General features: G+C 41.7%; 1 protein-coding gene across 1 annotated transcript in view; it reads right to left on the reverse strand.

The window, feature by feature from the left end:
* SFMBT2 (Scm like with four mbt domains 2) overlaps window positions 1-12577 on the reverse strand; it is a 187389-nt gene that overhangs the window by 37443 nt on the left and 137369 nt on the right. The window contains exons 11-12 of the mRNA XM_065871843.1: window positions 3009-3122; window positions 132-174 (exon numbers count right to left, since the gene is read on the reverse strand). Of these exons, the coding sequence (XP_065727915.1) occupies window positions 132-174; window positions 3009-3122 (157 nt within the window). The remainder of the gene's footprint in view (window positions 1-131; window positions 175-3008; window positions 3123-12577) is intronic.

The raw sequence follows: 12577 nt of genomic DNA on the forward strand, positions 1-12577 counted from the left end.
TACGTATTACTGTCCCCTCTACTACTGTGCTAGGTGTTGACTAGCTCTCTAATGAAAACAGCCCTGTTTCCCATCCTCTTGAAAGATACTTCAGAGTTTACCACGGAGTTTTTGTGGAAAAACAAACTTACTGTTTTTCTGGTTGCACAACTGCAATCTTTCTCTTCTTTTGTGCTGTAAAACAGGCAAAAAGGGAAAAAAAGAAAAGCAGCTTTGATAGCTAGCTAGGAAGAAGCATTTTTTAAAATGGCTCGGTAGGTATAGAACTGTCTGTTTTAAAGTAACAATTTAAAAACTGAAAAGTTATTTCATTCAGGCCACAATTTTATCTTAATTTCTTCTAGCATAAAATAGACTTTGACTTTTCAGAAATGAACTCTAAATAGGATTTAGTACATTTAACTTTATCACTACACTGGCTACTTTATTCTAAAATGTGTTTCTAATAAAAAGAAAAAGAGCACACATATCAGACCTCCCAGGAACACAGCTGGTAAGATGGATTGGTATAAGCGTGATTACCCAGATGACTTTTTTCCCCGCAGAAAATCTGATAAGTCAAAAAACTTTACCATAGCAGCATGCTCCCAAATTAGGATTAGAGGCATGTTTATAAACTACAACGTTTTATCATTAAAAGGAGGATTGGTGCCTAGCAAACATATACGTCTGTCAAATAGTGACATAAACCAGCCAATAATAAACTTGGGGTTAAGAACATTTCCAGTTTATATTTATAACTGGTTAGAGTCACCTTCACAAAGACAGACCAGAGCTTCTGGCATATATAAATTTGGGCATAGATAAGCCTGCATCTTCCAACATTAGCAAAAATTAATTCTAACAGAACTTTTCTAAAGCTGTCAGAGTTTGACTTTGCCTCTTCAAAGCAAAATGTATGTGTGAGAAATAAGACGAAAACGAAAATAAATAAGAGAAATAGTGACTCAAATTTCATCTATTTTTGATTTTATTTAGTACCCAATTCCAGTACAGGCAGACCTCAGAGATACGGTGGGTTCAGTTCCAGATCACCCCAACAGAGTGACTATCGCAATAAAAGAGTCACAGGAACGTTTTCGTTTCCCAGTGAATATAAAAGTTATATTTACACTATACTGTAGTCTACTAAGTGTGTAATAACATTACGTCTAAAAAAACAACATACATACCTTAATTAAAAAACACTTTATTGCTAAAAAATGCTAGCTATCATCTGAGGTTCAGTGAGTCGTAACATCAAAGGTCACTGATCACAGATCACCACAACAAATACAATAATACAGAAAAAGTGAGAAATATTGCAAGAATTACCAAAATGCGACACAGAGACACGAAGTGAACAAATGCTGTCGGAAAAGGGGCGTCATAGCCTTGCTTGACGCAGGGTTGCCCCAAACCTTCAATCTGTAAAAAACGCAGTATCTGTGACAAGAGGTCTGCCTGTAATTACTATGAAAAAGTATGAACTCCGTGATCTCTAAAGTGAAAAATGAGTGTAGACTCACCTGCCTAACTCAGTCTTTGCTAATTAGGTTGAGATGCCTGAAGTGTGTGATGGTTTTATAAGAAGCCACACACAACAGACCGGGAAGCGAAGCGCGAAACGGAAAGGAGGCATCGTTATGTTCATCTTAACCCTGCGGGATTTCATCCAGAAGAACTCAAAACTCAGAATGCTCGTCGCCTCCCAAATCCATGTGAAGGAAGGAGGACGAGGATCGGGGCATAGATTTCTGTCTGAGGCACAACCAGGCGCCAGGGATCCGGCCCAAACCCGGAGAACCCGGGGAGAACCTGCCCAGTGGCTGCGGAGGCTGAGGGCCAAGGAACTGTGTCATTTTAAGTGAGAATAAAAGAAAAAGAAAAAGAATGCCCTAGAGACTGAAATAATTATTCTAAGCTCAAATTTTTAGAAATATTTTAAAGTGAGGGGCAGTGATGTCACCGTTATTGGATCAGATTCAGTGTGCAGTATGGGGTACAGAAGAATCCCTTAAAATCCGCCTCTGTCTATAACCTGGGCCCCCTACTTTGATTCACACGGATAGTGCCCCATCTAACTCATAATGAATATGTAGTAGGTCTCTTAAGTGTCCTTCAAAATCTGTTGACATCAGGGAACAGGAAGCCGACTATGGGATGGAACTCCCTTTATGGCAAAGTTCTGAGCATCTACGTAAGCGGACCTTATGGTAGGATGCTACAAAGAAGTCAGCTAACATATAAATTAATAAAGAAAACATTAGAAATATATTTCACAAAAATTAAAGCCCCTTAACTTTAAGGACTCACATTTTAAAATCATACTTCTGTTACCCATTGGGGGGAGTAATAAATGCCGAGATGGATTAGGCTTGAAGATTTTTAAATGGTTACCATTTTCAGGAAAATGAACAATAATATATGTTAAAACACACACTTGTAGGTATTTAAGTGGTGTGTGTGTGTGTGTGTGTGTGTGTGTATGTGATGCTGTGCTGTTTAGTTACTAATATTGTTTTAATTTGGCATTTTTGTGATCAGAAGATATGATGCACTTTTCAAAGTCCAGTTGGAATCTCATTGGTTTAGTTAGTGCTCAGAGTAGTTAAGTGTTTATATTTATGTCAGTAAATTACTGGGACCAATTATGATTATTTTGGGGTAAACCTCATGAGGAAAAGTAGTTCTTTCTCAGATATGATCATACAAACGTATGGTATTTAGCTGAAGTTTTTTCTAATCAAGATCATGAATTGTACACAAAACGGGGAGTGAAGATTCCAGATCCTCTCTCTGCCTCATCATGTGACTTAGTTTGTCAATCAGGGAAATGTTTCCGAATATTCATCTCACGCGGACATTTAAAGGATAAATGAGACAAAAGTACTGGTGCTCTGTGTGAAATCAACAACCTTTTCTGATTTTTACGATCTGGCTCCACTAACTGTCTTTACCAAACTGCCTGTTTATTCACCCAAGTCCCAGATGTTACCCAGTTGGGCTCCGAGCAGGGCGATACTTACAGACTGTCTTGTGCGGTGTGGTCAGAGGGTAGGAGTTGGCTTCACACCAGCCCACGGGGAAGATGTCCATGGATTCAACGTCAACAATGAACTCTGGAGCCGGACTCTGCAGACCTGCAAGGAGTCAAGACAGCAGGTGCAAACAGGTTTTACCAAAAAAGACACAGAAGAAGGAGGGAAAATACAGGGCACCCCTGAGATGGAGGAAGACGTTCCTCTGAATGTTAAGCACAAAGCCGACAGTATCTTACAACAGATACAAATGCCTGAAATGTAAAGTAGCAGGAGTACGAGGCATTCACATGAAGTGGGGGTCTGGAAAGGACAGCTACTTCCCCCTGAAAATGGGAGGAAGAGGGAGGAATCTGGGGACAATTGGCATCTAAGCCAGAAAGGCTAGAAGGAACAAGCATCCTTCTTTCCTAAGAACAGCTTTGAAATTAAGGAAGGTGGTCCAGCTTGGTGGGGTAGAAGCAACAAGACTTCTTCACCCGACACCAAGTAGAGGTCAACCTTCAACCAATGAAAGTTAAAGGCTCCAGCTGAAAGGAACTAGTAGGGCTCAGCAACACTAGTTATAAGTAGTGATCATCAAAGCACAATTTCCTAGGGAACGTGTTCGTTTATCCTGTGATGGAAGTCACTTATCCTGAACTCAGTTTGCAGTCTGCGTACTTTCCCCATTTCACACGAAAATCACTTATACAGGAATGTCTCTTTAGTGGGGATCTGCCTAGGTATCACCTCCTGTTTCATAATCACAATGATGCCTGTGATAACTCAGCATCACAGCTGAGAGACTGCGAAAGAGAGAAAAGATCTGGATGTAATACGAGCAAAGGTTCCAAGGAACTCTGCTTACTGAGAGAGTACATTTAGAACCCAGCAAACTAGTGAAACGAAGGACTAATTCTACACTGAATCAATAGTCCTTTAAAAACACACTTGGAGGGAAGACACTCTTGAACTAAGAATCAAAAGATAAGAAAGAGCTCTATTAATAGAATGACTCCCTGGCTCTGACCACTTAATCCTGCTGTGCTTTGGTTTCTTCACTGCCAATCAAGACGAAAATAACACTGTAGAAACTCCATCACACGTCACGTGATGAATTTGGAATAGCATCCCCCTCAAAACATAACTTCCTGAAGCTCAATACCAGCAAACACAAAAGGTCCTAACCATTTTAGCTACGCTGGCTCCTAGAGTACGTTATTTGATAAAGGCAGGTACCCAGTTTAGCGCTAAAACGTTATTTTGGTGTAGACAAAGTGCCCTGAACACTCTTGACGGTGGATACTTCCACGTACGTATTATCATCAACATTAGTCACGCTGAACTTTTGATTTGTTCTCAGAGAAAAGTCGTTACTGTGATTATCAATCCTAACTCCCTTTTCACTGAATTCTCCTATAATTTGAAGGATACATAAGCTACAAGAACGCAAGAAGGTTTGTAGAGGTTATTTTCCAACACAGTTGACTGAAAGAAAGCATTTCTGTCTTGTATTATATGACTCAGACAATATTTAACCTATTTGCCAAAGAAATCATCAAATAAACAAGAAGACATCCAAAACAGACAAAAGGTAAAGAAACTCTCCAAGTAGCTTCAAATGCGGAAGTGACTTTTCTTGTCGAGAAGGGTGCTGGATTCTGCAGAGGGGCCAATGAAGAGGGTCACTAGGCTGTTTCCCAATTCACAAGGCACAGCCTCAGCTTCAGACTCACAAAAACACAAAGATAGAGCATATTTCTTAGCTACTCAGCAATTTTGCTAACAGGTTGAATTCATCTACTAGATACACTTGTATTTCCAGATTTCTGTTTAGGTACAAAAAAGATTTTCAAGGTCAAAGTAGTACTTCAAAAGGGAGCATAAAGTGAATTTTATAGCTTATTCCTTCCTGAACTATTTCTATCTTCCAGTGTTCTGCTAGTTCATACTAATGCTTTAACATATACACTCCTATAACAATATATACGTTCATATATTTCTAAGGCCGTCTTTACCATACTTTTAATATTCTTTGATCATGCTTTCCGTTCAATTAAACAAACACTCAGGAGCTACAAATGTGTCAGCAACCATGTTCTCAAGAAAGTTACAGTCCTGCCTTCCTTCCACCGCCAAATCTGGCCCATTAAGGCATCTATTAAATAATAAATGATGGAAAAGTGGGGTATTTATCATCCAGGAAAGTATCTGTGAACCTGAAACTTTTCCAATCCTCTTCTGAATGATGAGTACTAATTTTTTATTTCCTGTTATCAGTCTTATGAATCTAGAAATATCTGGCTGGACTCACAATAATTTTTTAAAACATAACCCATTATTTCCCAAGATTAGAGACTCAGTAGCTTACAAAATAAGTCATTAAAATGTTGCCAAGGCTCCTTCTTGATTATTCTAGGATGGCCAAAACTACCTATGTGGAGAGATACTCTGCTAAGCGCCTCTGCAATATTCCTTATCATTTTATAGAACAATGTCCGATGAACAACACAAGGCCACACTCAATCTCTGACTTTGTTTCAGCTGCATCAAGTCATGGATTCTACTTATTCATTCTTACCCAAAACCTTCATCTCAATAACCATCGGGAAGCCTAAATCTCCATCTATGGGGCCATACTTGAATAAGTTACAGTACATTCCTATAATGGAATATCCATCCTGCTGCTATAAAAAAGAATGAGAAACCTCTTTATATATTTATACATAAAGATGTATATTTGAGTAAAAGAAAAGCAGGGCACAGAACACTGTGTATATTTAGTATGCTACCATCTGCTTTAAAGGGGAAAATAACATACTTACATGTGCATGAGATAAATCTGGAAGAAATGAAAAACCCTAATTCAGTGGGTGTCTGCTGGGAAAGGGCCTGAGGGACAGGAGTGGGGGGAGACAATATGACCAAAGATACTTTATGTATTTTCAGCCCTTGTGAATGAATTACCTATCTTACAACTACAACGCCGCCATCATCACAATGACAACCACACAACAAAGCTATTCAGAGAAGAAAGGAGGCTCTCACACGGTATGGCCACAGAGGTCGGATTAAGGGAGGACAAGTTACCTTAAAAGGAAATTAAACTATGATGTCATTTCACTGCTACAGGAGAAAGACTTTCCATACTCAAAGGGCCCGTGTACCAGCATGTAAAGTTGGAGGAATCACTTTGGAACCTTAAAACGGTTTTGCAATTTGCGACATCCTGAGACTCTGTCCTCAGACCAGCGCATCCCATCCACTTCCACAAAGTGCCTCTGGCCCTTCTGTCTGCAGAGACTGTATCCAGCTTAACCCAGCAGAGGATGCAGGGCACTGTAATAGAACCGGCGGCCCCTTCTACTGGGAACATCGGGATGAAAGAAGAGGATGGCTAAAGTGTCTTCCTAGGAACACAATCCAATCAAACTTCTCACGGTAGTAACTGCTTCATTCCCAGCAAATTATGGATGGGAATGAGCCTGGGCGAGCACAGTGGAGATGCTGGTGGGACCAGAGGCAGGAGGGCTGTGAGGGCAGAGGCTAGGAGCAACTATGGAGAAAGTTCACTGACTACACTAATAGAATCCGAATGGCCCCTGCATCTCAGGTGAGAGCCAGCATAGGAAGAAAGGCAAGAGGGATTGAGGGACTCGTCCAGCGCCCTCATCAAGAGTTAAAGGCCACACCGAGTTGTGATGGGCTCGAGTGTGCGATGAAAAGGTAAAGCGCTGGAAGAGAGAAAAGCAAGAACTGGGTGCTGGAAACCCCACCCGCCATCTATCCTGGGCCCTCCATCTGCAGACGGGGGCCCCCAGAACACGATCTCAGAGATCCCTTGTCAGCTCTGGAATAAATTCCTAAGGAATCAAGAGACGGCAAAACTGTGGCTGGCAAGATCGACATGTGATAATAAGCCATCTGAAGGAAAACAACAGAAACGGGACTAAATAGGTGAGTGGAGGGAGAGATCCACCCACAGAATGGCAAACTCTTACAGCACTTACTCTGGACCGGATACTTTTCAAGTGTTTCATCCTCACGACCCTAAGAGAGCGGATGGTTTTCATCCCCATTTTATAGATGAGTAAACTGAGGGTCAGGAAAAGATCAACCGGCCAGTAAGAGGGGGATCTAGGGTTCGAACCTAAGCAATTTCGCTCCAGAGCCTAAGAAAGCAATCGAGGCGGGCTCGTGAGGAAAATGTGGTCAGTCAGAAGTCACACTCAGCACAACGGCAGCTTGAAAGCCCAAACTTTCCTTTGGTTCCTGCTGCAAAGCCCTCTGGAGAGTAGATTCCCTGCCCCAGCCTCCCATCAAAAGCCTTCCCCCAAATTCCCATTTTGCTTAAGAAAGCCAGAGCCAGGGCTGTCGCTGACCACTCAGAACCTGTGTAACTGACTGGGAGTCTTCAAAGCCTGTTCAAAGACAGCACCCACTCCTGGGCCACGTTCCTCTGTGTAAGAATACAGGTCCTGCTCCCATATATACCCTTATCTGCTAAAGCAGCTTCTCCCCAAAATGTCTCCTGCAGCCCATACCTCTTTTTAAAGATTTAAAAACCACCCACACTGGCTTGAAATATAATTACTTCCACATTTGCATTTTCCCTTGTTTCTTTCTTGCAGGTCTCTGCAAAATGCTATTAACCACCTGACTTTATCACAAATTACAGAAAAGGCTTAAAGAGCAGTTTTCTGCACCTGGTCTCCTAGACAGAAGAGGTTGCATCACCTGAGTTTCTTTGCCCATTTGATCTCCTAGAGGCCTTTACAAACTCTCCATGCAAAAGAGTCATCCGGGGAGGGTGACGTGAAAATGCAGATTCCCAGACCCTGCTCCCAGGACTCCGAAGTCATGGGTCTGGAGCAGCCCCAGGAACGTGCACTTTGACAGGACTCCCGTGTGTTACGATGCAGAAGGTAGTTTACTGGAACTGAACCAAGCACACACGGAAAAAAAACTGACCAAGGAGTTGCTGAATTTTAGCTTACAAGTATAAAACATCTCACTGTCTCAAAACTCAGCGAGCCAAACAGCAGTCCTTAAGGGGCTGCTCGCGTCTTAAATCGCTTTCTCGTTAAGGGACACCGATGTTATTTATTCCTCGTATCTATTCAGCAAGCCTTTAGCAAGCAGAGCGCACGCAAACTCTCATACAAACACTGTGCTGTGTGATGACAGGCAGAGAGCGCAGATGTTTACAGACACTAGGGGTCCACTCTGCTGGGGCATGGGCTCCAGGCGCGGAGGCTGAAATGGAAGGGTGCTGCCTTCTTTCTGCTCATCAACCTCCCCCACTTCCTAGGATGCTCTTAGCACAACTCGAGCACTTTATAGGTAGGACTTCGCCCATAACCATCCTATAAGGCAGAATCCGTTAACCCTACATTTTATGGAACTGCACGAAGAAAAAGGAGAGTCTAAACTCACAAAGTACTCAAGATCACACATCTAGGAGGCAGATGCGCATGTCGGGAGGGGGTGGCTGAATGCCGAGTTATACAATTTGAGTCTTTGCTCTGTGAGAAATACAAACTCGCTGAATACTTAGAAGGAGGCAGGGGCTCTATTATACAGAGCTAAGCCTTACTGCTCTATGAGGATGGGAGAGAAAGCAGTTGAGAGACTACTGACATCCTAAGAGGAAGGGGTGGAGACTTGGCACCAGAGTGTGGCAGGGAGAGGACAGAGATGGGGGCGGGGGGGGGGCCTGGAGTCACTACTGGTCATGGAGGCAGTGGGAGAGCAAACAGACAAGAGGATGACTTTTTGGTGTCTAACTTGGGTAGAATCACGGTGCCTCTGGGTGAGATGGGAAAGTCGAGAAGAGCAAACACAGGGGTTACAACAGTGGCCTCTGGTCGGGAAACGCAGACATCCCCAGGGAGACGCTCTGCAGGTAGCTGGAAACAGGAGTTCTGAACGTGTTTGCTGTGAGCACTGGGCATCTGGACACGTCAGCACAGAACCGCTGCTTGAGTCACAGAGGAAGAGGAGGTTGAACGGGAAGAGGGGAAATAAAGGATGTTGAAGAATTCTGACCTTCCCATATGAGGGAAGGAAACACCAGGTGACCGATGAGTACATGGGAAAGACAAGGGCAAAGAGAGAGGGTTGTGGGAAAGTCCACGCAACCAAAGTGAAAGGTCTACACCCTTACGCCAGCACTCCTAATAACAGGTGGAAGCCGGCTTAGGACGCTGTGGTATCAGGTGAAGGAGGCGAGGACATGGTCCCTGCAAGCTGCTTGCTGCCTTCCAACCTTGAAAGGTGAATGAAACTGAAAGCAAGCAGAGGAAACCAGCAGAGTACAAAGTGCCAAGAGATCCACCTCCCCACAGGAAGAAGCTGGGAGCAGATCAGATACATCAGAAATGCCACTGGACAGTTGCAGAGTGTATGCGTTTCTGAAGAGGGAAAAGGAGAGATCACATCCATCCTTGAATTGTCGCTGGTGTTTAAACACCTACGCCGAAAGTCTACTTCAAGAGCCCACGCGTGGCTCGTGATGGTCATCTCCTGCGGAAATCAGGGCCCACGTCCCTGCACATTCGGTCCTTGTCAATGGGGATGTGAAGTTCACGGTGAAAGGATACGGTTCCTCAAAAAGCTACCATCCAAAGTGATATACAGCTCAGACCCACAGACTGAAAGTTATACACTGTGTTTTGCTAGTATTGACTGTGGAAAAATTTTATTTTCTCTAAATTTTGTTTCGGAGGGCAGCAGAAAGTAAAGATCATGAGATGCTAGTAATAACCTAAGTTGACGGTTTGAGTTAAGCTCCCTGAACTGACATTTTGGTACTCCTCCACAGACCTCTGGGTCATCTTCATTTTTTTGTTCTCTGTATGTTTGTTTTTAACAAACCAGAAGGGAAAGCTCCAGGAAACAAATGATGGGAAGGCCATCATTCCTTCCCCACCTTCAAAGTGCAAAAATGCCATTCCAGAACCCCCTCCTCTTCATTTTTAACAGGCCTCCCAATGTCAAAACCAGGATTTGCTGCCCATGTTCTAAGCTCTCTATAAAAATTCCTGTAGTGGCAACAATAAAAGAGCTAAACAGCCCAGTGGAAATGAAGCCTGCGGGTTGTGGTACTTTTTATGACATAAAAGGAATTTTCTGCCTCAGCTAAAAGGCTGAAATACCTAATATTGGGGAATAAAGGGAAAACGTATCACATCTCTTTGAAACGGGAGGAAAACAGTATTAATAATAACAGAGACAAGAGAAACCAAGGAAGGCAACGCAAAGATGTCAACCCTCTTCGTGAATTAATGCACTTTGAGAGTGAATAGAACACCCGCACCCTATTTGTCCCGTAAGAAAATGATCGCCAGTGAACGTAACGTGACTTGGATTGTGAGATGCAGATGTACCAGCGTGTGAGCCAGTGTGTGGGGCTACGGATACGAGAGGTACTGAAACTGAATGTAATTCGTAGAATATGAATAAATGCTCATAACTGTAGAGATGATAACCTAGAGCAGATAATTAGCGTAAGAGAAAACATCGCAACGTCCTTTCCCAAGCACAAAACCGCATCATCAGAAACGGCCCTGGCTCGCTGTCAGCGGTTTTTGAGAACTTGACATTCTTTCCAAACATGCACCCCAAATAATATTACACTAATCTCACGTATTTGATTTATCGCTTCCTCTTCAACACCAGTGCCTTTAGAGGCACTTCAAGAACTATCTGACTTTAAAAGAAGTCAAATACTAAATTAAAATGATCATTTTAATTACTAAACGTAGTCAATTAGCCATGCGTTGAAAATATTTCAAATCAATCTATTACATAAAAATAACTAACGAATTGGTACGAAGGACATTATAAATTGTCATATACACGGTCTATAATAAGAATCACCATCATCATTAAAATAATTTAATTGCCCCAAAGTGACTGGAGTGAAGCTCTAACATTTTGTCCCCAGGACTGAGGAAAGAAAACACTAAATACATAAAACTTGGAGATAATGAGAAGTGCCATTAAGCTCGTTGTCACTTTAAAAGGTCAGTGTCCAGGAAGGGCCAAAAATCAAAACAAAACTCCCCCCAAAACCCCCAATTCAAGAAAGATCAGCAGAGACTGCATGGATCTTAACTTTAAGTGACGAGGCAAATGCATAATGTTGACCAATAGCATCAGGTAAACAATATTCAACAGATTGTTTTTTTTGAATTTTTTAATACGTAAGGTCTGGGAAAATGGACAATCAATTTTCTGACCTGCTTCCTAATGTTAACTAATTTTCATTACTCCCAATGAAAGCACTCCGGAGAATAAGAAAAAGAGGTGACATGAGCTGATTTACATTTCTCTGCTATAAAACCAGAAGTTTATAACCAAAGAAAAAGCAAGACTGTCAAAAATGTTAAATATACACTAGACATTGCTCATCATTCCTTTTAAGAATTGGGAAGTTGTAGGGTATGTTGAATTAAGCAACAGAGATGTCAAGAGCAATGAAACTGAACCTCAGGTACATGTTAATGGCTTAGCTACTTTCTCCATCTGTAAAAATCAGGACACTCTTACCGCTCTCTATGTTAGGTAATTAACAGCTAAAAGCACTCTGGAAGTACAAACTGCTAAATAAATTATGACTGCCAAAGAATTTTAACCGTCACGTGCTAAATAATAGTGAGGAAACAAGGGCCTTGAACTTTACCACTTTTGTTTTCAAATTAATCATGTAAACAAGACTCTAATCTCTCATAATATTAGGTTTAGCACAGTATTAGGTAGCAAGTTCAATTTAGGGATTCAAAATCACCGAAGGGATCTTGTTTTTCCAAGAGCAGTTGATTCACCTTTATATGCAGTAATGAAAGTAAGTTCATGTCCTACTCCAGTAGCTACAGAAATATCACCATGACACGCGTGTCCACATTTTGGCTAATTCCAACTCGAGGCCATTCTACTCGAAGATCTACAAAGCTACCAACTTTTTGAGGATTTCCTTTTATTTCAGATTGATTTTGAAATCCTAAACCGTAGTTATGTTTTAAACTATCTTCTGGGAATTAACAACACACTGGACTTTCAGCTAAAATCACTGTTCTCTACCCCTCCCAATCTCTTAGACTATAATATTTATTAGATGGTAGGCCTATCAAAGAACCTTCAGTGCTTTTTTAGACTTGTTTACTGACGAAAGAGGATAAAGATACTGGCACCAATTCTATGACCTTCCAAACTTTCTGTTCCAATGGTGGTTGACCATGTCGTAAAATTTAAAATCTGGACTAGGAAAGCTAACATCACTTCATTAGTCATCTACAACATCTTATTCTTTTTCCATATTCATTTGAAATAACTACCAAGTGCTGTGAAACTGAAAAACAATCAAACGACTAACAAACAAACAAAAGACCCAAAGAATTTTAAACCACAGAAAGATGACACAACCTTAGAGAGCAAATTCATTTTAATTCTTCCTCATTGAAAATATAACATCGGAAAAAGACAGTCTCCTATCTAAGCCCACAATCTGATCAAGGTTCTGCTTACAAAGTGCATGGTTCTGTGAATTATCTGGACGATTAGAAATAAAATGC

Source organism: Phocoena phocoena, chromosome 2 (genome assembly GCF_963924675.1).
Source record: "Phocoena phocoena chromosome 2, mPhoPho1.1, whole genome shotgun sequence".
Lineage (NCBI taxonomy): Eukaryota > Metazoa > Chordata > Mammalia > Artiodactyla > Phocoenidae > Phocoena > Phocoena phocoena.